The sequence below is a fragment of the Lacerta agilis genome, chromosome 1, assembly GCF_009819535.1.
Source record: "Lacerta agilis isolate rLacAgi1 chromosome 1, rLacAgi1.pri, whole genome shotgun sequence".
Lineage (NCBI taxonomy): Eukaryota > Metazoa > Chordata > Lepidosauria > Squamata > Lacertidae > Lacerta > Lacerta agilis.
Window position 1 is genome coordinate 7,761,611 of NC_046312.1, and position 24,939 is coordinate 7,786,549.

A 24,939-nucleotide genomic window follows, 5' to 3' on the forward strand; every position below is an offset into this window, starting at 1 on the left:
ATTCATCAGGTTCTTGATCTGCAGGATAAGTCCTGGGGAAAGGAAGGTGCCTTTTTTCAGTGGTGTAGCGTGGGTTGCCAGTGCCCGGGGTCACACAGGCGGGTGGGAGGGAGGGGAACGGTTGGAGTGTGCTTGCGCATTCAACTGCCCAATGGCATCCGCGTCACCCAGGAGACCACAGTCACAGAGATAAGAAAAGAAGAGTTGTTCCATTATCTGGGGAGGTCACTTCCTGGTTTGCATGAAGAAGCCGAGCCCTGTGACGAAAGCACACAGTTGGATTGAGGCAGCATCGGGTGTTGAAATTTTGCACCTGGAGCAACCGCCCCTGTGGGGGCTCCCCACGATATGCCACTGCTTTTTTTTTAACCTCTAGGACAATGTGATATTTCATTGGAGGAAGCAGGTTGTGTGGAACACCTTTGACCAACAGCCCGCCGTGATGGACTTGAGACATCCTGCAGTTGTTTGTTGCATTATGAGAATCAAGACCCCCAATCTACTATTTCTGATTCTCCCAGTGGACTCATCCATAAGTGCGTCAAATGCTGGAAAACCCAGCATTCCCTTTTGCCACGGGGCAGGGGGCGCTTTGTGCAGTTTGCAATTCTGCCCCCCTGCCTACATACTGCAAAATGGCTTCCTGTAGCTGAACCTCAAACTTCTGGTTGGAATAAGAACCGCCTTGTGCAAGCTTTCTTTGGGAGGGAGTTCAGTTGGGTCTGGCTCAATCGAAAGGAAAGCTCAAGGAAGCAATTTTGCCAAGTGCCTCCACCATTACGCAAGCCGTTTCGCCGTCCCACTGGAAGCGAGGTCATTGGGGATGTGGCTGCAGGAAAGGGGCATGCAAAGTGACTGTTGTGTCCCGAGCCTGTTCTGTCCAGTTGAGGACAAACGTCAGTGCCCTAAAGGAAGCTGTGTCAATCTTGGCATTGGTTTTGAAATAATGGTCACAGCTGCTAGCACAACATTCCCATTTAGGATCAGAGTAGACCTGGGCTCGGTAGTCGAATCCATCATGATGACCCGTTGCAAAGTTGGGACTGTGAAGTCCTCTTGGCATTTAATGCATTAAAAACCACCCTTTCAGACGGATCTCGACGGACTCTTGTCTGCGCTGTACAAAACATTGAAAGGTGAGTTTGTGTCTGTTACGCAGCCTGGGTTGCTGGATCTTCCGGGATTTCCAGGGATCCACGCTGAACTGATTGCAGATCGGGGGAAGCAAGGGCACTGGTGGGAAATACTTCCTTGTGCTTCCAAAACCATTCTTGCTTTGCAACAAGCCTTGCTTGTTGGGCTACACTTGCCATTTCTTCTCGAGTTCTCATTTCCTAAACCATCTGTGTGCAGATGAAAATTCCATGTGCCATTTGTTGCAAACTTACATGTAGACTGGTGCTGGTGGACGTAGCCACTCTTGTGTTCTTGTTTTTCGTTTTATTTCCTCTCTGTCTCTCTCTCCTGGGTGTGTCATTCTAAAGATTTTTTTTCCAATTCATGCCAAAAAAAGAGAAAAGAGACAAAAAAGTGATAGTTTGTAAACTGAAGTATACTAATGTAGCTTAGTGGTAGCAAACCGTTTAGTGATTCCTAGGTGCAAGGATGTTTTTTAGCTAGCAGGAAATGCTGTGTATGTTATGAGACTGTACATTTTTCTAAAAAAAAAAGAAGCAGACGGCAATATGCAATAAAGAGTGTACATAACAATATCCGTGTGGAGGCTTATTTCTGGAGTGTGTAGTTAAAATTTATAATAGGGTTGGGGAATAGATGTTGTTGAACTACAACTCCCATCAGCCCCAGGCAGCCTTGCCAATGTGTAGGGGTCATGAGAACATCTGGGGGGGGCACCAGCTCTGCCCCTCCCATTCTATGGAAGAGTGTGTCAGTAAGAAGTAGGGAGATACAGCACAATCCCATGACTGGTCTGGTGTGGAAAGAAGCATTTGGGACCATTTAGTCCAAGTGTCGTGGAATGGACACAGAGGAATGGTGGGAGGAACCAGCTGGGGAACCCCCAAGGGAAGAAGGCTCAGAGCCAGGGAAGTACAGTAGTGATGGGACAATGATGAGGGGTCAGAGGGAGAAGAGAGAGAAGACTGGGAAGAGGAGGTGTCAGAAGCTGAAGAGGTAATAGGTCTTAGTGAGCTGGGAGAGTCTGTGGCAGAGGACAGTACAGAAGCAGAGGCTAGAAAGGAGAGTGGCCAAGAGGCAGAGAGGAGGCAGGCTGGTGAAGAGGCACGGGTGTCTCCACCTCCTGCTGCAACAAGCTCCTTTCCTCCAACTCCCAGATCCAGAAGAGGCATGAAAAGAGCGGAGGATAAGTTAACTTCATTCAGGTGCAGTCTCAGATTGCGTGGGGAAAGCCTTGAGGAGGATAGGACTTAAGACAGTTGTGGGAAAGCAGGGACTTTCAGTCTCCACAGCTGCTTCATAGGGCAAGACCTACTGAAGAAGAATGGTTGTTCTCATGAGGACTGACACTCCTTTGCAGACCCTGCTTCTTCTAATAGAGAGTTAACTCCACTTCATTTGATTTACTGCTGGCCCGTTCCCAACACCTAGTCTTCAGTTCACGTGTGTGACCATCGTTCCCTTACAAAGGTAAAATGCTTGTGGATGGTCATCTGTCATGGATGCTTTGGTTGAGATTCCTGCATTTCAGGGCTTTGGACTAGATCACCCTCAGAGTCCCTTCCAACTCTATGATTGCCAGTCCCACGATGGGTCACACACACACAAATATAAACAGGAGCAGATGATACAACGATATACCATAGGTGAACTAACAGTCATAACTACCCTCCAACCCAATCTGGATCCATCTGCCCGGCATTTAAGCTGAGTCATCCAACATTATGCTGAGTAAACTAGCAGCCCACAAATGGCTGGGCAAATTGGTACACCATGAGTCAGCGCTGAAAAGAAAATACATTGCGTCTCGGCCATACCTTGAGGGCGTTCCAAACGATGCCACCCACCACCAAGTATTTTACACAGCGATCACCGTTGTGTGGAAAAAAGAAGTGAGGATGTAAAGTGTGAGTTGCCAACCTTTGAGGAACCAATGGGCAAAGTTGCTGGTTTGCGAAAGTGCTATGTCTACCAGTCATGAAAGGGCTGTCATGACGATGTGGCAGGAGAGCCTCTGTGTTGGAGAGGTTGTGTCAATGCAAACAGAAACTAAGCTGGAACAGCAAACAGTCTCTCACGCACTGTGAAATTATGAGGGGACTGTTATCTGACGTCAGGGACCGTGCTGAGGAGGGCTGCACTGAGGAGGAATGGTGAGAGCCTCCCCCTCCCCCTGATCCATCCCAGGAGCAGGAGGACAGCATAGATTTGGAAGGGTGGTTTGCAGAGGGGCATAGTTCAGAAGGCAGAAGCTGGGAAATACTGGATGGGGAACAGCTAGCAGAAGAAACACTGCTGGAAGAGAGAGAGTTAAAAGATTCACAATCTCTGGATAGCATTCACACACACACACCCCTTCTCCAAAGTCACAAAGAGCTCAGAAAGTCTCAGAACACAAAGTGCAGAAGGTGCAAGCTCAGATTGCAAGATGTAGGAGTGACGTAGATTAATAGGAACAGGGTGTGTGACAGCCTTAATTGGGAGCACCACCATTCTGGGTTGACACTTTATTTTGTCCTTCACTGTGTTTATTAAAGAAACCAACTGGTAAGAATTCCTTTCATTGGATCGGCTCATTTACTGCCACAGGGGAGAAGCCGATTCCCCGAAGCCTGACACCTGAGAACTTTTCACAGACTCCACAGGGGATATTGGCGGAGCCACTGGTGCCCACAGATGCTATGTTGCCAACCCCCGAAAAATCTGAATGTGCAGCTTGCATCCTTAACCACCTGTGCTTGTGTGTGGCCATGTCAGGAGTGCTCAACAAAATGGTGCATCCAGCCCCAGAGGCTCAGCTGCTGCTGAAGATGAATTGCCCGTGAAAGAGAACCTGTGTGCCCTGCATGTTTCAGGACAGCCGCAGATGGTTTCAGGCAGGCGAAACTTGCCTACGATGGGAGCTTTCTAAAGTACTCCTGGAAAGCTTGCAACAGGCTTAGGTGACGTCTGCTCCCAGCTGCAGCTTGTTCAGATTTTTATGTCTTCCGCCGGAAGCTGTTTAGTCCTTGCATTGTAAAGCTAACCAGTTTAAGATGTCTTCTTTATTTTCCCTTCCGCCCCTCTGTGACCCTGCTGCACACAGTCGCACTGCAAGGGCTGCTAATTTGATTCAGCCTGGATCGTCTCACGGAAACCTATATTCGCGGGGGGGGGGCAGTGATTTTGCTGGTTTGCAGGACGCGTGATCCCTGCACAAACTGCTGTTGCAAGAGCCAGCTGGGCTGGCTTATTTCGCAGGTCAGTTGGCAACCTTCTCCCATGTTTTGGGGCTGTATTTCACTCTGGAGTCCATGTCAATGAGCCGGGAACAATTTCCTCCTCCTTTTGACTCTGCACACGCGGGCACATCAAACAACTCGATCCCTGGGAACACAGGAAACTTGCTTGCCCTGCCATTGGTCCAGGTAACTCACTCTTGTTTGCTGCGGGGCAACTGGATCTGCTTGGAGAGAAAGATCCTCCTCTCACTTGCCCCATGGGCCAGATTTGACAGATGGGCAGAGCAATCCATCTATCAGCTATGGTGGCCTTAGAAGCCATTGGGCTTGGGAACGGGTTTTATTTTCTCTTTGGCTTTCCAAGCAGCCACGATCTAATCTGTATGGCCATAAATTCATCCTACACAGCCCCTGCCAAATCTGCATCCCCAAGGCCCTTCCAGGAGAATTACTGTGTTTCTCCCAAGCGCAGACTCGGAAGAAGGTGTACATTAAAATATGAGAGGATTTCCTCCACAACTTCCTTTAATTTCTCAGGAGAATCCTCTGTGTTGGTTGCAGAGCTTGAGAAGATTCCTTGACCACCCGCTTTCTTTTCAAAAAAAGACTACCGTAATTTAATCAAGATTGCGCAGAGATTCCTCCTACTGCATGAAAAGCAGCAGCTCCATCTACTGGTTCAAAGCCTCCTTCCTTCGGCACCTTCACCTGTGCTGCTTGCAACTTTCTGGCGGTTGCTACACCAGAGTCCTTTTAATAATGCCGAACAAATATCTAACAAATCAGTGTGGGTCTCACTTTACAGATTAACATATGCAAAACAACAATACAACACACCGCCCCCAAAGTAAATTTAGACAGTGGAGTAAGTGGCAAAGTGGCTGTGGGTGGAAGAAGTGCTTTTTGGTTTTCTATGAGAAATATTGTGGCTCATTGCTTAGGTTTTGCATGCAGACAGCTGCAGGTTCAAACCCTGGCATCCCTAGGTAGAGCTCCTCCCTGAAACCTTGGGTGGTTGCTGCCAGTCAGTGCAGACAATATTGCGCTAAAAGGCAACTTCTTGCAATTCTTGGAAGCAGAGCAAGTTACTCAAAACAGGTGGTTGACTTCACATGTTATCCTAAGGCAGTACTGTACTGTAATAGTATGAGAATTACTGTATGAGACAAAAATGGCAAAAAGAGGAAAGGCCAGCAAATTTTAGGCAGCAGATTGTTGTTGTTTTTTAAAAATGCCCTCCCATCACATGCCAAGGAGATAAATAACTATACAACATTCTGAAGATACAGGTGAAACTCGAAAAATTAGAATATCGTGGAAAGGTTCATTTATTAAAAGGTGAAACTAATATATGAGATAGACTCATGACATGCAAAGCAAGATATGTCAAGCCTTTATTTGTTGTAATTATGATGATTATGGCGTACAGCTGATGAGAACCCCAAATAAAAAATTTCAACTTTGGGGTTCTCATCAGCTGTACGCCATAATCATCACAATTACTGTATAACAAGCAAAGGCTTGACATATCTCGCTTTGCATGTCATGAGTCTATCTCATATATTAAACTCCAGTAGCTAATGAAAACAATTGCTTACATAAATGGACTTTTCCACAATATTCTAATTTTTCGAGTTTCACCTGTATCTTAAGGCAGCCCTGTATTAGGAAGTTTTTCTTGCTTAATGTTGTGTTTTTATATTAGGTTGGAAGTCGCCCAGAGTGGCTGGGGCAACTCAGTCAGATGAGCATTGGTATCATCATCATCCCAAATGCTTCCTTAATAATGAGCATCAGGCAGACATCGGGCATTTAGGTAGGCGCCTGCTTCAAACTCACGTGGGCTTTCCATGATAACTGATCCAGCCATGTTAATGTATAAATCTGATCTTCCAATTTAAGGTGCGTTTTGTATTTGTGTTATGAATACAAATTTGCTGTTTTAATGCTGCTTGCCCCCATGGTAGCAATGGTGGTACAGATACAAGTCAATAGTGTGTTGGAGCAGAGAAAAAGAAAAGGAAATGCTAACGCTATTCTAGGCTTCATCAACTGAAGTCTAGTTCCCTGATCAGGGGAAGTAATAGTACCACTATATTCTGCCTTGGTCAGACTGCTGTGTCCAGTTCTGGGCACCATAGCTTAAGAAAGAAATTGACAAGCTGCAACATGCAGAGAAGGGCGACCAAGATTATCAAGGGTCTGGAAACCAAGCCTTAGGAGTTAGTTATGTTTAGCATGGAGAAGACGATATCTCTGAGAGGTGATCATAAAATCATAGAATTGGAAGGGACGCCGAGGATCATCTAGTCCAACCCCCCCAATGCAGGAATCTCAGCTAAAGCATCCATGACAGATGACCAGCCAACCTCTGCTTAAAAACCTCCAAGGAAGGAGAGTCCATCACCTTCCGAGGGAAACAGTTCCACCCTCAAACAGTTCTTACTGTCAGAAAGTTTTTCGGAATGTTTAATTGGAATCTCCTGTCTTGTAACTTGAAGCCAGTGGTTTGAGTCCTACCCTCCAGAGCAGGAGAAAACAAGCTTGTTCCATCTTCCATGTGACAGCTGTAACGGATCTGCCCTTTGTTGTTTAATGTGCAAAAAATTAATAATTTTTTTATTTAAAAAAAAAGGGATCTGCCCTTAGGGAGGGTATGGTCAGAAACCCCAGCGTGTGAAGAGTTAAGGTTCCGCCTGCAGGAGGCAGGACTTTTCACCCTTTAAAAGGAGGGAGTGGCAGTTGGTCAGGGGGGAGAATGAGGGAGTGAGTGGTGACTGAGGGAGAGAGGGTTAGAGACCAAGGATAGTGGTGGGTAGGTCAGGCTAGGGCGAAGGTTGAGTATGTTATACTGAATAGAAAACCTGTTATGCTGTTATGAAACTACGTTTAAACATTTGATGCTCTAAAACCGTTATGCTCTATAAAGAAAAATAAAGACTAGTTTTGTTGCTATAAGTCAGTCGTCAGTTTTGGGGTGGGTCCAGCGGGTTATAAACTGCTCATGAAGAGGTGAACCGAGGGAAGAGTCCAAACTATCCTGCGGGTTGTTAGTTTGTGTCTTAGGGGTTTCACTCAGGAGGGGCTAGCGGGCTGAAACATTGTGTAATGCCACTGAGTTGCCAAAAGGGTTTAGCAGACTGCTACAGTGAGGAATCTAGAGAGAGAGACCCTGGGGCTGTAGGCAGTAAGGTGTTTAACCCCTGAAGCCCAGAGCAAGGATTATAAACGGCCGCAGCAGCTGGACAAAGACACTCCAGTTACTAAGATACTCCCGTTTTGTATCTACCAGGGAGTTTACTTCATTGACGGACCTCCGAGGGACAGGTGTGTGGGGAGGGGGCTAATTAGTCTGACCCGGAACATCTGAGCAATAAAAAAATAAAAATAAATAAACTTAGTAACAGGGGAAGGGAGTGTGACAGGGAGGTTCGTTGCAACAGCCCTTAAGATATCTGAAGATGGCTCTCATGTCTCCTCTCAATCTCCTCTTTTCCTGGCTAAACATGCCCAGCTCCTTCAAGCGTGCCTTGTAAGGCTTAGTTTCCAGGCACTTAATCATCTTGGTTGCTCTCCTCTGCACATGTTCCAGCTTGTCAACATAGGAGAGCCAGTTGTCATATGGAGGATGGAGAAAGCTTGTTTCTGCAGCTCCAGAGGGTAGGACCTGAACCAAAGGCTTCAGATAACAAAGGAGATTCCAACTAAATATTAGGAAGAACATTCTGATAGTAAAAGTTAAAAGGTAAAGGACCCCTGGACTGTTAAGTCCAGTCAAAGGTGACTATGGGGTTGTGGCGTGCATCTCGCTTCAGGCCAAGGGAGCCGGTGTTTGTCCAAAGACAGCTTTCCGGGTCATGTTTTACCTACTTTTGTTTCTGATTCCATCGACCACTGGTATATGTGCCCCCCAAAAAATCTTTTCCAGAGAGGAAAGTGGCCCCCAGGATGGAAATTGTTCCCTACTCCCTGCCTAAAGGAAGTACTTTGTGCTCCTTTGCAGGGGTGGGGGGAATCCCCAAGCACCTGCTTTATTTCTTCTCCCGCGAAATAAGGTAACATCACACTTAAAAAAGATGATATATACATAGAGGGTCTTTGCATTTGTAACAATTTAACACAGAGTAGGGCAAACAGTTCAGTTAAGGCCTCTGGGGAACACATGGAAATAACTTCTCTGCCAGCTGTGTCCTTTGAGCTACGGCACTGGTAGGATGGATCATGGGCTTTGGAGTACCAGCTTTCACCTGAACCATAGCCCCACACACCTAGACTCACCTGGCCGCAATACAGGTCCGCCCCCTCCTTTTTAAATTTCCCCCCAAATGTTCAGGGGGCACAGCTGGGGCTTCTGCTTTTCTCCTAAATGTGCTGAATATTGTGAGAGTGCTGCTGTTTGAGGCCAAGAGCCCAGCACTTGATTCTTACGGCTGCCAGCCAGATGGCCACAGGAAGTTTGCAAGCAAGACCTGATTGCAACAGCACAATTCCCAGCAGCTGGCCTTTAGAGTCATATTGCCTCCAACGGTGGCATGGGGACATAGAGCCATTGTAGCTAGCAGCCATAGATAGCCTCATCACCCATGGAAGGGGGGTGCAAAAGGTTCATGTCTTTTGTAGGGCGGTGGGGGTGATAAGCACTGAAACAGGTCAGTTGTGACGAGAATGGGGAATCCTACAAGTCGCAAGTGGCAACCTCATCTGCTAATGCAGCAAAGGACACCAGCATGGCTACCAGCCTCCACACCTAGTGCCTCTTGTGATTGCAAAAAAATGGGGGGGGGGAGGTTGCAGTGACTGGCACAGCAGACCCCTAAGGAGCATCTGAGCAGCCCAAGAGGGAACCACCCCCTCTGCAATGCTCTGCTTTCTGGTCTTTTTAATGTAAGATGTTTTAATGTGCCAACTTGAGAGAGGCTGTGCTCAAACCTTCCATGCTTGCTACCCAAACAGCTTGGTGCTCTCTCTCATTTGGGGGGGGGAGGGAGGTGTCTAGCCAGGTTTTTTGTCCCAGGTGATGCCTCCTGAGGGTCGCCCTTGAGGCTCCCAACCTATGTGCTTGTGTACATAAATGTGCATGGGGGAGGGGGAGCCAAATGGGATCTTTGACCTGGGTGAAATAAAGCCTCGTTTTGCCCCTGCACGCAAACACACACCCCTTTTCCAGCCACTCTGGGCAGCTCCCAAACAGAATATTAAACGGAACAAAACATCAAACATTAAAAACTTCCCTAAACACCTTAACACTCATCAAGGACCTGTCTCCCCCAGGGAGAAGGACTCGATGACGTGTCACAGCAAGGTCAGCGAGGGGCATAGCTTCCTGAGCTGAGGGCCGCGAGAGTAGCATGTGGCCCTTGGTACCTCACCTCTGCCCTCAAGCAACCTCTGCTCGCTTTTTCTCCCTTCAGCTCATTGCTGGGCTCCTGCTGAGGCTCAGCCAGTTTCTTACACACCTTTTAATTCCCATATCCCAAGGACACAGAAAGAAGCAGCACCCACATCACTTTTCTTGCAACAGCTGCAGCGATTTTGCAGATCTGCCAAGGGAATAGTTGAGCTTCTACAGACTCTCTCCCATCCTGCTGCTTCTCCCACCTGCTTGGGGGGGGGGGAGCTCTTTAGAGCGAAGTCGGAGCAAATGGCAATTTAGGCTTTCTCCAGATTGATGTTTACCCAGGCCCATGCCTAGAAATCTGCTCGGACCCATGTTTTCTAGGCACAGGGCAAGAGAAAGAGTGGATGAGCCCAGAGACTGATTGTGGGTTTCAGAAAAAGACACAGGATTCACAGTGGCCCCTTTGATTCACAGCACATCCTTCCAGTCTCAGTAACAATGTTCCGGTTGTGATGATGAGGCTTCTGAGCGCTTGGCTTTCCCGGCCTCGCCACCATTAGGCTACCTCTGGTCCACCCCCGATATTGTTTCACAGGCTGGTATCGGCAGCGCCCGTTTTTCCTTGCTGCTGCAAGCCGCCTTCGGAAGCAGTGTCCGGCCACCCATCCCGACAGAAGAGCAGCGCTGGGTTCCTGCACGCCCACACCCCCAATTCCCCTCCGCTGGCCGGGCTGGAGGAGCTGAGGGTGCTCCCCACGGTGCCTCCGCTGCCATGGCTGGCGTACCGCTCAGCCCGGCTCTTGCCCTCCAGGCGGCGGCCTTGGGTGGCAGCCAGCGCCACCGCAGCCACATGGCCCCTCGTTCTGTACCCCCCTTCCCGGTTGCGCCCGAGCAGCATGGCGATGTTGGGGTTCCGGGCGGCGTAGATGAGGGGGTTGATGGCTCCGTTGGCCCAGGCCATCCAGCAGGCCACAGTGTCCACAGCGGGTGAAAAGGAGACGTGCCCCGTGGCGGCGGCCAGGCCCAGGACGCAGTAGGGCCCCCAGCAACAGATGATGGAGACGATCATGATAAGCACCGTGGTGGCGGTCCGCATCTCGCCGTAGTAGCGCAGCAGGTGCCCGTAGGTGGTGAGGGGGCGCACCCTGCTCTCCGAGCGCCGTACTGCGCGGCAGATGTTGTAGTGGCAGAAGCACATGAGGGCGAAGGGCAGCAGGTAGCACAGGACGATCAGTGCGGCGCCGTAGGGGGGCCCCAGGCGCGAGGAGCCCCAGGGCAGGGCATACATGCAGTGGTATGCCTCAGGCCCCGCTTCCTCCTCTTCTTCCTCGTCCTCCCTCCGGCCCAGCAGGTACCAGGGCCCCGAGAAGCCTAGCGCAGCCAGCCAGACGGCGGCCAGGAGCTGCGCGGCCCTCCGACGGCCCATTTTGCGCCTCGGCTGGCGGACGATGGCGCAGTAGCGGTCGAAGGAGAGCAGCGCCATGGTGAGCGTGGCAGCGATGCCCAGGCCGGCGTGCGCGGCGGCGCTGGCCAGGCACAGGCGCGGCCCGAAGAGCCAAGCCCCGTGGGGGCGCCCGCTGAGCAGACTGACCAAGGCGGGCGGCAGGCACAGCGCGGCGCCCAGCAGCTCCGACAGCGACAGCGACAGCACGAAGGCGTTGGTGACCGTGCGCAGAGGCCGGTGCCGCGCGATCACCACCACCACGGCGCCGTTGCCCAGCGCCGACAGCGCGAAGATTAGCAGCAGCAGCAGCGCCTGCGACGCGAGCGACGCCCCGGACCAGCCCCACGCCGCCTCCGCCTCTGACGGGGCCCCCGGCACAGACACCTGGCCGCCGCCGCTCTCATTGCGCCCCAGCACCGAGCCGTTTATCAGGAGCAGCAGCGCGGATCCCTCCATGACCAGGTGCCTCCCCGGCCCCGAGAGGGAGGCCGGCGGCTCCGTGGAGCGGGAGAGGCGCGCTTCGGCCGGCGGCCCGAGGTCCCGGGGGTGACTTAAGTCGGACTTGGAGTGCCCCGGGCGCAAAGCTCCATCTGGGGACTCTGCCCTCTGCTCCTCACCAGCGCGTCTGGTCTGGCCACCGGCGCGAAACGCAGCTGGAGGCGCCGGCGTTTGGGATCGTTGCCCGGCCTCCTCGTCCAAGGGGAAGGGTGCGCCTGGCGGGGACGCGGCGGCGGCGGCGGCTCCTTGGGTGGCGCAGCCTCCGCTTGCCGCAGAGGCGCGGGATTGCCTCGGCGCTCGCTGCGCGCCCGGCACATCTCTCCCTCTCTTCCGCGTGGCAGAGAAACCTTCGGGGGCTCGGGGAGTCGCTGACGTCTCCGCAGTCGGTTGCCCCGGGAAACCACGATGGCGCACACGCTCGAGAAGCAGGCAGCCGCGACGACCCCAATTCTCCCCCCCCACACACTTTTTTCTCCCCCGCCCGCCCCAAACGCCCGTCTGCCGAAAAAGGACAAGCCGCCGTGCGTACGGATCCATGCATTTCTTTCTGAACGACTGCCTCCTTCAAGAGCTGCTTCGCGGCAGTACAGCTTCTCACCCGTTGCAGCATCTTTTTGGATTTCTGCGCATGGGGGGGGGGGGGCGTTTGCTGTGCCAGACAAACGCGCAGGGGTCAAGTGTGCAGATCCTTGCGGATGGGCGAGAAAAGAGACGGGCAAGATCGGGCAGCAGGCAGGGCAGAGATTTTAAAGGGCTCCTGCGCTGTTTCGAGTTGCCACCTGTTAGAGGCTCAAGAATACAAACACACGGAAAAGGAGGGAAGCCTTGCCATCTGGTTCCCTCTCTGCTAGAAAAAAACATTCCTTCTTCCAGACCTTGGGAGACAGGTGACATGCAAGAACTAGATGGAGCAAGGCCATTGGTTCATCCTAGTCAGCAGAAGCAGCTTTTTCATTCCCTTCAATAACCATGTCAGTGAGGGGTAGGGGCAGACTAAGGGATCGATGTGATTCCAAACTTTTGTTCAGACTCTAACAAATAGCTTTTGTTCAGTAGGCTAAGCCAAGTCCAGCCACATACACTGAGGTCTTCATGCACGCACACTCATTTCTTTGTCCAGGAAAGCAAGAGGCATCATCACAGTTCACAGTCTACAGCAACCCAAAAAGCACTTGAGAGTGCAGAGCAGGGCCCACAAGGGGTGCAGTCTGGGGAGAGGATGGAGGCTGCCAACAGTCCCAATGGCCAGATACAGACGAGTGAAGGGACACATTTTGGCCTCCAGGCCTGGGGTTTACCACCACTGCAGCACAGTCTCCACTCAGCCCTGGGTGACCAAATGCAGCATTTTGTGAAGAGGCAAGTTAAAGCAGTGCAGCTTTTTTTCTTACCTTTGCACAAACTGGAACTGCCAGTCTCCGTGCGGTTTGCCAGGGCCCCCCATTTTTCCACGCAGACAACAGCTAGAATGATGGGAGCTGCAGTTCAGCAACAGCAGCAGGTTCCCCACTCCTCTTCTAAGCCAAACAGTGCCTTTTACTTTTACTTGCCATGGCACACGGCTCAGAAATGCAATGATGGTCATCATAAGGACATGTGGCCGAGCAGGTTTGCTATTAATTAAACAGGGCTCTGAGGTCAATGAAACTATTCCAATACTTTGGGTACAAAGGATTTTCTCAAGCCAAAGACTTCAAAGTGTTCTGAATAATTCATGCAACCCACACTTGGGAAGATGCTATCCTGATATGAGGTACCAAACAGTGCAATGATAGAGGTGTATGTCTCAGCTGTTCCTTAAACAGGTTTTTGGGGTATTCAGAGAAACCTGCAAAAATCTAACCAGACGAACAGCAGGACACCCTAGGTAAGAATGGCTGCATCATACTATTTTCAAACCAAACTATTTTTGTCTCCAACGAAGGTCACAACCTAAATCAGTTGCCCTTGACAACTCTTAAGGAGGGAATGTTTAAAAAATTTTTACAGATAGAAAGCATAGTATCATGACATAATAATTCTTTAATTTTATTTGACAAGGTGGGGCTGCAGCATGCTTAGTATTCCACTTAAAAACAAAAAGCCCTAAGTGGTTTTACATAAGACAATATAAAATATTAACTAAAATACTGATAAATGTAAATGTTAAACTAAAGCATACTTTAAATGAAGCTTGTGGTGCGGCAGTCATACCTTCATCCTCTTTTGAGAATCAGGATTCCAGAGCTTGACTTATTGCTAGTGTCTGTTACAGGAAATTACTTTTAACATGTTCTTTAATCAGGTGCCTGTTGATATCCCAGGAACTTAACACAAAGAAGGAAAATGTTAAAAGTATTGCATGCACACATTTGTACCTGCACTGCAGCATTACAGTAAAGGTTAAAGAAGTCAGGCAATGAAAGCAGCATGAAGAGACATAACAGCCATCAAAAAGGTCTAAGAAATGTAACATACAAATTCTGTAGCACTTGGAATATAAAAATGGCCCTCTGCAGGGGTTATTTCGCAGTCTTGTTCATTAGGGTACTGCATTCACCTCAGGCAGAACACAAGTCAGAGGTAGGACCCTCACCTTGGAAAAAATCAAACTGTCTTGGAATCTGAAGCAGCTTGGCTCCAAAGCAGTGGTAGCCAAAACAGGCTAGCTTCGGAACAGTTTTGAAGCCTTCAGAGGTCTTCTAAGTTGCTGTTTTTAACTAGTTTGACATGTTTTTACAAAGTTACGCAAGTTGAAATTGAAAATACCAGGCAGACAGGAGGGGGACATGTAGGTGTTTTGAAGATAATCAGAATATTTGGTCAAGAAGGTGCAACACTACCCAGATAAACTTGTGGGGATATACAGGTATGCCCAAGCTCTGATCTCAAGGGTTAGAGGCTAATGGCAAATACATGTTCAACACCCCCCCCCCCCAGAGAATCTCCCACATAAATGAGAAGCTTTCATTTTATTCATTTATCAGACCAGACCAGATAAGTGAGCCTGTGGGGTTGGAGAAAGGGGAAGAAACCTCCATCCCTTACCTGCTTATCAATCTTCACCAGCCTATTGCTAGTAACAGGAACAAGCATTTATATATGTATCTTGGTAATCTTAACAACTTTGTAAAGCATGTCAGTATTATCATCTCCATACTAAAGGTGGGGAGGGCGTAGACTTAGTAGGGCCTACCCTACGGCAATCAAATGAACCTGCTAACTTCACAGTTCAGCCTTAAGTCATAGTGCCACACTAGCTCCTATTACATTTTATGTAAGGACAAGGAGCTTCAGAACCACTTTGGTGAAAATGAATGAGAGTCTTAATCACCAGTAAGATAGAGGGTAATGTCAGCAATTGAAAGAAAGCAAAATACACATATCAAAAGTAAACAGGGTTATTGAAAGCAGTATAGTAGCACAGTCACTTGAGAAAGAAACCGTATTTCAGTGGGTCCTCCTCCTCAAAAGTGAAGGTTGATATTCCAGTATAAAAGGATTCTCCAGAGACTTCTACAATAACAGCATTGTGGTCACCACATTTGGTTTCCTGGGTCAAAAGAAAATGCTTAAGATTAACTAGGAAAAATACACTGGTTTACTTACAGCACAAGCTTTTGTAGGCAGCATCTGAATACATGTGATGATGTATACATCTAAACTAAATAAAATAAAAAATCCTTCCAGTAGCACCTTAGAGACCAACTAAGTTTGTTCTTGGTATGAGCTTTCATGTACATGCAAGAACAAACTTAGTTGGTCTCTAAGGTGCTACTGGAAGGATTTTGTGTGTGTGTGTGTTTCGACTACGGCAGACCAACACGGCTACCTACCTGTAATCTAAACTAAAGTGAGAATGAAAGAACAGAACAGAATATAAAGCCAGTATTTAAGGCTTAAATTGTTTACATTATGTTTTAAGCAAAAGTGAGACAATTTACTAAAAGTAATGAAAACCATTAATCATTTGGTCCTAATTAATATAATGGCATCATGATCTCATAACAAGATCAGATTTTCTTGGCTTGCTGAGAGCATTTGATCCACAATTGAAGTAACCCTACTCACTTGTGAATGTTGGAAGAATTCAAGCTACCCGACAAAACAAGACCGAGGGCACAGCAAAGCCACCAGTCCATCAGATACTTTTTATTTTTCTAAATTACCAAAGATAAATGTTTGGAGCTTACCTTTATTGCTTTTCCAGTGAACAGGGAACCAGTTGTACTGCTTCTGAAGGTCCTAGTCTGGTTCAGCTGAATGAGTCCTTTATGGTATTGTAGAGCAATGCGAGCTGTCACACCTGACCCAGTAGGACTTCGGTCAACCTAGTTTGGAGAGAAGCAGACGTGTTTTACCTGCATCATTCAGAAATGCAACAAATGTAATGAATGACTTTTACTTTGTGGTGGATTTTTTTTCCTTCTGTTGTATTTGTAAAATCTATAATAAAAATATAAAAAAGGCGCATGTGCCTGAATTATATCCCTAAATTATGCTATTCAGTATTAGAGAGAAAGTGGGCATGTGCACCAAAAACTTAAAAGCTATCTAGAACAGATTTTCCCAACCCTTTTCTGACTGTGGCCCCCTTCTGACCTTGTTTCTTTCCTGTAGCTCCCCATGGGCGTAGCCAAGGGGGGGCAGTTGCCCTCCCCCAATAATTAAAAATCAATACAAATCTGAGGTTCTGCTCCCCCTAACAAAAGCCTGCCCCCCTAATAAAATCTTGGCTATGCCCATGCCCCCTTGCCGTCCTATTGGTAGAAAGGTAGCTATTTAAATATTTTGTTTGTAAACAGAACATGTTTTATTTAGATTTTTTATAATTTATACAAAATACAATTACATAGAATGATAGGAACATAATGAAATATTGTTGAAGCAGAAAAACATAGAATCATGGAGCTGAAAGGGAACCCAAGGGTCATCTTTCTAGCGCAACCCCCTGCAATGTAGGAAACTCAGCTAAAGCATCCATGACAGGTGGCCATCCAACCTCTGCTTAGAAACCTCCAGGGAAGAGTGCAGAACCTCCTGAGGGAGATCCATCTTCCATGTACTATAAAAAGTAAACAACACTTATTTGACCCATTATTTGACACTGAGGGGGAAATCTACAGATACAGTCCAAAAGGCACAGAGGGAGTTCTGTATATATGGGAGAATTTTAAAAAAGCAAGTGATCTTCACTGACCTGGTGCAAAAAGATTTTGTCACCTGGCCGCCTAGATAAAACACTATAGCCCCCCCTTACCTGGGAGTAAGGCCCACTGAACTCAGTGTGGCTTTCTTCTTAGTAGAGTTATTTACTAGATGCAAGTCAGCAGCACCAGACGACCCTGCTCAGAGGCACCCTGCACCTGGTAATCAGGTCCAGGCTGCCACCGGGTCCAGCACTGGCAGCAGCAATAAGCAGCTCCAGCTCACCCAGCCCTACTATTGACATCCACCACAGCACTTACCTGACCTAGGGATTTTGGATTGCGGGCTCCACTGCTCAAAACAGGAGCCTCAGAGCCTCTCCCACCAGAAATAATCCAGGACTGCTCCAAGAAAATGCACATGGCAAAAAGGAGCGCTTGACTCTCGTAGGCTGTCCCCTTACCCACTTGTGATTGGCCAAGCAGATAACAGCCAATCAGGTTTTATTTATTTTTCAAAAAAGGTTTTTTCTTCTCCACTTCTCACATCCCTCTGTCGCCTCCTAGCCTCGTGCTGTGCCCCCCCCCATTTACACATTTTTCACCTGGGGCCCCCTTGGAATATGGCTCCCAGTTGGGAAACACTGATCTAGAAAATGCAGTGGTGCCACTTGGGCTGGACAGCGGGGTACAAATCCAGGGTCCCACAGCCTAGGGGCCACCAAAATACCTTTCTTCATGTTTTTTTCAACATTGAGAAGAATTTATTACAGGATAGCTGGGATCACTATGAAGTGCAGCCTGGCTCAGACTCCAGCTGCCTGGCATCTTCATTTCCATTCTACAGAATGATTCTGGGCCCCACACATGCTGGGAGTAATGGCTGGAGCCTGAGCTGGGCAGCTTCTTGCTTCGCAGTGCACCTGGATGCTTCTACAGCTCTTTTCCACACAAGAGGCTCTCCAATGTTACCAATGACTCCCTGGGTCTCTCCTCTTTTATGCTTCCAACTTTAGTTGGAAGTTGGCTAGCTCCACAACAGAAGTCTAGTCTTTCTTTTTTCTGGCCAAAATGGTAGATACATTCCCCATCAAGCATCATCTGGGTCAATTTGTCATTCCGGGAAACATTTTCTTTCTTGAGTCACTTAATTTGTCAATCAGATCTTGGACTTTGTTACTCAGTTCTACGTTCCTAGCTCTATACAGCTCCTAGAGTCTCTCAGAATTTAAGAGCTGTATAGAGCAAGGACTGCAGAATTGAACATCCTACAGATATGCTGCCTTTTCCTTTTCTCTACTACAAATATAAATCGGGAACCCTTGTGATAAAAGGGGGCAACGTGGAACTTCTCTTGCACATTATTCTCTACCTGTGCATCTGCAAACACACATATGTTGCTTGTTGGTTCATCACTAAATGCATCTTTCCCATCTGTCAGGATAGTCCCATAAATGAAAGCCGTGTCTTCAACCTCAGGATGGTGAACTTTGAACTAGAAGAAGAAAACAGAAAATGCCATCAGATAAATGCAACAAAATAGCAATAATATAATAAGGACCTCACAGACTATGTGCACATCTAGTATTATTAAGAGGATGTGCAGCTCAGGAGAAGGAATTGACAGTCTCTTTGTAGTACTGGAACCATGTGCATAAAGACCATCTCCTACCTAGCAAAGCCAATGGTCAGCGATGATCATAATTCCGTCCAAAACATCTAAAGGGTGCCATGTTGGCTCCCCCTGGTCCAGGTCCTTACAATATGCCTTGAGGCCAAGTTTGTACAGATGTTAGGAGGCTGCTGCACTTATTTTCAGTAACCTCCCAATGAGAAAACAGCAGCCTCCATGGAATTATCATTGAGGATATCACAGTTCAGTTTCCACTGGAGACTTTTCTTGGACCCCCCCCCCTGCCTCCCCCCTAGCATGGAACACCCCAGTTCCCATTCCCAACTGCTTCAAAGCATCTCACTATATGAACAGTGTGAGGGACCCTTATTCCCGATCCCTCGCTTTAGATGCTTCCCCAAACTGTGTCTCTCCCTAGGTTTCACTGACGACTAAAATGAATCCTAAAGTGTTCATATGGGAGGTGTCTCTGGGGTACCTCAGTGCTCCACGTTCGAAAACCTCTTGCCACCTATGGGATCTCCCTCCCCGGGTTCCCAACTACTGCAGTTTGCCTTCCCTTTTGGCAACTGCGTGGCACCTTTGGCTTCACTGCCCAGCCCTCTGTATGACAGGAGAATAAGCAAACTGTTTCCTCTTCCACAGGAAAACTTTGTTCTCTCCCCTTTGTCACACCTCTTAAGGCACTGATGCGCTGCCAGAGTCAACGAACATTGAAACACAATTAACTTTATTGAGGTAACTTAAACAACATGGATGTCCGGGGTTAATACTGTTACAAATCTTCTTTTCATGTAAGTCAGCTTTGTTACAACATAGCAAGGGTAACGACCTTTCCTTCCCTTCCCAAAGCCTAACCTCTCACGAGCTCTCTCCAACCCTCACACCCTCTAACCCTCTAACCCTGCCCAACTGCCATTCCCCCCTTTTAAAAGGGCGAAAAGCCCCGCCTCCTGCGAGTGAGCCGCCAGTCACCTAGAGTGGGTGTTAACTCATAATACGCTGGGCTCCTGACCATACCCAGACTAAGGGCTGATCCGTTACAAACAGCAAACCACTTTTAGACACTCAAGAGTGGACAAGACTGCATAAATCTGTTTCTAAGACAAAGCTAGTCAAAGTGATTTCTGTCTAACAAAATAATGTACATATACCTTATATTGACAGGATTATGGAAAAAGATTAGCTGCCCACAAAAAAGGACTTTGATATTTTTTAACAATCAATGCATGATTTGCATCAGCTTCATTTGGAAGAGAGAAGCCTCATCCACAATATTATGCAGTCTGCCAGTAAGGCTTGTAAACAGGAACTTGGTAATCTATGGCAAGGAAGACTTGCTTCCAAGTGAACTTGCAGAGAGGCATAACAACACTGGGTTTCTTTTGTTTTACGTTACAAATAAGTAATATAGGCAATATATGAACAAGTAGATTAGTAATTTAAAGACATTTAACTCATAGATTTACAAATATATAAATAATTTAGCTATATTGTACAATACAGAAAAATCGGAATATACCTGAGCCTTTACTGCTTCAGTTACTGCAGATGCTGCATCTACTAGATCCCTTATCCTTGAAGAAGAAAGATCAAGTCCCAATCGATCAGCACTGACAAATGCATAGAAAGTGCCGCCATATCCAACATCCACAACTACTTTTCCATAGCCAGGGACATCAACTGTTAAATCTAATAATCAAGAAAAGCACAAGGCATTACAGCAAATCATTCACGTTTTCCCTCTGTAATCTGTTCTGACATCCGCTCACCCCAAACAATAGTGCCTGTCTACCTATTATGGTGACAGTAATATCAGTCAAGAATGCTGAAAAGCAGTCTGGTAACTAAAGACTAAGGGAGCAATGCAAACCCCAGATTTGCTGGGATGAGCAAGGTATCTGGTTCAACTAGCCTATGCTGGCATAAACACATTCCAGCTCAGCCTGAGAGATGCCAGCATAACTCCCTCAGGACAGCACAGCTGGCTGAGACCTATGGCAGCAGGAAACCCTGAAGAATGGGTGTTCTGGGAGAGTGACCAGACAGGGGGACATATCAGGGGGACTGTATCCTAATCTGGCAACCAGCAGAATTTACGCAGGAAAAATGGTGGAATAAGTCAATCTCTATAAAGGTTTGTCTTTCCTCTACCAAGCTTAGGCCAATTCAGGCAGTTAGTAGCCTTGTTACTGAACAGCTTGGAATAGGGGTGATTTATGCCAGCTTAGTTTAAACTGGTTTAAATGCTGGCTTCTTATAGTTAGGTCTGCTCCTTAAGAGTAATTAATCGAGCACCAGTCATCAGAACATTTTTACCATCCTGCAAATTAACATAGACTTCTTTTTCAGGCAGCACAACAGACACAAACAATTAGGGTCCCCCAGTAACTTAAAGACTATTATTTAAAACAAGTGGAACAACACCATGCTATTACAATTGTTCTGTCAGTGCAAGCATTATTGCTTGCTATATGGAATGATCTCCCCCCTCCCCCCCATGTTGTTCTGGGGTTCTCCCTACCCGCAAGATGGGGACACAGAGGGTATGCAGAAGAGCGGGGGGAAGCCCCATTGTGCTAAGATGACTTGTGCTGGTTCCCAGTAGCACGACTATTTAGTTGAATCTGGCCCAATATATCGTTGCCTCCTAACAGGAAAGCTCCTGTTCAAGGTTCCAGCCAGCTACTCTCTTCTTTAGCAAAGTCCATTTAATTCCTCTCCCTTTTCTTTTCCAACCAATGATCAACACTGCATGACTACAGAACATGATTTCATTGAGCATGCACTGGGCATATGGGGGGGGGAAATGTTATTTATTTTAAAAAATAAACTGCAAACTTGGTGCCTCAGACAACAAAACGTACAGCTCACTAGAAAATTCATGGAAGGAAGTGTCGTGCAGATAGGTGTTCTTTCCAAGATGCAAAGTTAGAGCCTGGGGAATAGCAGAAAAGAAGGTTAGTCATATTTGTCGATTATCTAGCATGCAGGGTCAGAATAATAAAAAGCGTATTCCTCCACACCTGACCTGAAACCTACTTTTTGTGCAAATCTACACATTTATAAGCCTTGTTATCAGTTAAAATTAAACTATCATGGTTTCCTGAAAAGGATCCTGGGAATGTTAACTTTAGAGAGGATACCAAGAATTATATTAGAGGTTCCTGCCCACACCCGCCTTCACAGAACTATAGCTTTCAAGATTTCTTGAGGAAACCAAACTTTTATTTGAAGTCTTAAGTGTAGGCAAGTCATTTGCTACTGCGGAACTATTCAGACCATGAAAGAATTCATGATTTCATTTAGATTCTTCCCACACCTGGGAACTAAATATGAAGTTCATTCTAAATTTCTCCTACCAGTTATGGGATTGTGCAGTCAGAATTTAGGAGAAAATGTGGTTTGATTATTTTTTTTTAAAAAAAGAGGACCCCATTAAATTAAAGCTAATTGTCATTTTATGAACTGTGCAATTAACTTTCTGCTTCCTGCAAGAAGAAAATGATACTGCATCTCCATCTCCACTCAGTGTGATAAAAAGGAGTTAAGTGCTTCATGCCACCCAGGGCTCCTTTGGCACAGAGGTGGGGTATAATTTTAATAAATAAATAAAACAAATAACACTAGTGAACAAAATATACATGAAACCACAGCAAGACAATTATGTATGGAAACAGAGAGGGAGCCCACCTCAGGTAGAAAGTAGAGCATGATGTACCTGTAGCTGTAGAAGTGGAATGAGAAAATGATCTGCCTTGCAAGTCAAGGAAAGCCACACAATGGCTTTCTGGGACTACATGACAATGGTGGCTTCCCAGAAAAGATCTCACATCCACTTTGCTTCTCCTCAGGTCCTGTAGCTCAGTGCAGTGCAAATCAAGGTTTGGCTTAGCATGTTGTCCAAACCTAGGATTGTGGATAAGCTCTCTCTTCTTAACCATGATCTGTAGCCAAGAACAAAGCTTAAGCAGAGAGTTTAACCAAGATCCCAACGACTGAGGAGGGGGAAAGTGAGCTCTTAACTGGGAGCCAATGTGTTTGCACTAAACCATAGTTTGGTTTGGTTATGTGAAAATGCTGCCAATGCAGATGTAGCTAGTAGCCAATAAATATTACAGAACAAATGGCTAAAAGACATTTGATCGACCTACAAACGCGGACAGCAAAACGAAGCACAATAATGAAGTAGTAAGCTTTGTAACTCAGTGGTGCTTACTTCATAGAAACATAGAGTTGGAAGGGACCCCCAAGGATCATTTACTTCTGAATAAATGAACCCAGGATTACACTACACAACTTCTGTATGGCAACAAGAGTAGACAAAAGTGACATAGGAGGGAGATCGAAAGTGTACAGAAGCTACAGGGACATGCTCTGGTACCTACAGAGGTGTGTGCGTGAATGTGCATAAGTGAGGAAAGAAAGGATATCAGGAACATGCCTTTAGCAGTAACTTATGAAAGCACACTGCACAAGTAAGCAGCAGTATTATTATAGACAGAGCTATAATTACTTTGTGGCAGTAATGCTCAGCAGGTACCAGTGGGAAAAGACAGCTATCTTGCAAGCAATGCATGTTATGTCTGTTTGCCCCACTGTTTACAACTGCTTCCTCCATATCCTAATGTATGTTCACATATAATTTGTAAACTAAGGATTCCACTTCATGCATCTGACTATTGTCCACAAAGGTTCATGTCACAACTCTTGTTAGCCTTTACGGTGTGACCCACCCTCTTTTGTGAAGTTTTACTATAACCACCCTAGACCATTAACAATTTGCCTGATGAAGGGCCATAATGAATGTGATAATGTGAACCCCTATAAATCCTTGAATGTGCTTCTAATAGAAGAGTTATAGAATCATAGAATCATAGAGTTGGAAGAGACCACAAGGGCCATCCAGTCCAACCCCCTGCCAAGGTTATGGTAACCTGTTGCTTTAAGAAACTGATGATTTGGCAAAGAGGCGTCCCCACTGGGATAAAAAGACAGCAAATACATCAATCACAAAGATGTAGCTCACAAGCTAGAACATAAGTTGATATATGGTACAAAGGGCTACACATAACACAGGTTCCCAACATGCATACTAACACAATGTAACAGATCACTGTGAGAATCAAGGTTTAGTTAGCAATGCTTATTGCGCATGCGTATTAAACTAGAATAAGGTAATGATGTACAGGATTGTTTAAATTGAAATCCTTTGTTTGAAATGTTATAAATACCCCTGCCCAGACCCTTGGGTGGGGTTGCAGTTTTGCGAAAAGATTCGACTGTAACCTATTGCTTTGCAATAAACAACAATGGACTCCTAACTCCTCTTGTCTCTGAGTTTTATTGGTGTAACTCAGAAGATAAGCCATTTTTGGCTTACAACACTATGATTCTATGCTTCTATGCCTTTGGAGAGGATCCCTAACTTGGCAGAGACAGTTGCCCTGAAACGCAGCGTATATCATCGAAAGACGAGACACAGTCCAGGCGGCAACGCTGCCCCCTACCGGTGGCGGCGGCGAAGGCGGCGACACTGTGGAAGCGGACTCGGCTGCCGCTGCGCTGGCCGTCCCAGCTGGCGAAGGCGGTGACGGGCCCGCAGGGGCAGTGGATGACGACGGCGGCCTCGCCGGGTCCCGGAGGCTTCGGGCAGAGCCCGTAGTCGAGGGCGAAGCGGGCGAGGCACAGGACGGCGTGGCCGCACATGGCGCTGCCGCCCTCGTTGTGCACGAAGAGAGCCCCGAAGGCGGCGCCCGGCAGCTCGCTGGGCACCAGCGCCGCGCCGTACATGTCGCGGTGCCCGCGGGGCTCGTGCATCAGCAGCCGCCGGGCCGCGTCCAGCTCCGGGAGCTCCAGGAGGAGGCGGCGACGGGCCAGCAGGGGAAGGTCCCTGGGGGGCTCCAAGGGGCCCAGGCCGCCCGGAGGAACCACCCGCAGCGGCTCCCCGCCCGCGTGCATCTCCACAGTGAGGAAAACGTGGGAGCCGGGCGCGCAGGGAGGGAGAGGCCGAGAAGGCCCGGCTTGGGCCTCAGGCGACGCCATGGCCGTTAACGGTTTTTACCTCACGCTCGCGACCAGTGAGGCAGCTGGTTTGTAACCGACGCCACCCGCCGAGACCCCGCCCTCTGAGCAGACATTGGCTGAGAGAGAGAGGGCGGGGAGAGCATGTCCGTTTATGGGCCTATGGCTAGGCCTGTCGGAGTTGCACGCCCGGGATTGGTGAGAGAAGACGACCGTCACCGCCCACTGACGCACACCGAACGGGCATTGGCTGAAGGGTGTGCCCGTTTAAAGCCTACTGGGACGGGCTGCTCAGGTTCGCCTGTCCAGGATTGGTCAGAGAAAAAAAGCCTCTCCCTCAAGGGGCATGGGTCTCAAACCGGCAGGCGGCGTAAACATAGAGAGAGGTATATTGTAGAGTCACACACATACCCCTCTCATTGAATTTTTTTGTTGTCACTTCCGGGTACGCTTCCATATGCTTCGCCCATTTTTCTTCTGACGCAGTGGCGTCTATTTATTTATATGAAAAAGTTTAT

At 47.6% G+C, this 24,939-nt stretch overlaps 2 protein-coding genes across 2 annotated transcripts; both read right to left on the reverse strand.

Moving 5' to 3' along the window:
- Positions 1–10,285: 10,285 nt before the first annotated feature.
- Positions 10,286–12,175, reverse strand: GPR135 (G protein-coupled receptor 135). Its single transcript, XM_033172693.1, has one exon. The coding sequence runs from the start codon at positions 12,173–12,175 to the stop codon at positions 10,286–10,288; it is 1,890 nt and encodes a 629-aa protein (XP_033028584.1).
- A 1,467-nt stretch (positions 12,176–13,642) lies between these two features.
- On the reverse strand, positions 13,643–24,454 carry L3HYPDH (trans-L-3-hydroxyproline dehydratase). Its single transcript, XM_033171583.1, has 5 exons — positions 23,908–24,454; positions 19,920–20,089; positions 18,137–18,259; positions 15,811–15,948; positions 13,643–15,170 (listed from the first exon to the last, which is right to left on the reverse strand). The coding sequence occupies exons 1-5, from the start codon at positions 24,440–24,442 to the stop codon at positions 15,045–15,047; spliced, it is 1,092 nt and encodes a 363-aa protein (XP_033027474.1). The 5' UTR covers positions 24,443–24,454; the 3' UTR covers positions 13,643–15,044.
- Between the last annotated feature and the right edge of the window lie 485 nt (positions 24,455–24,939).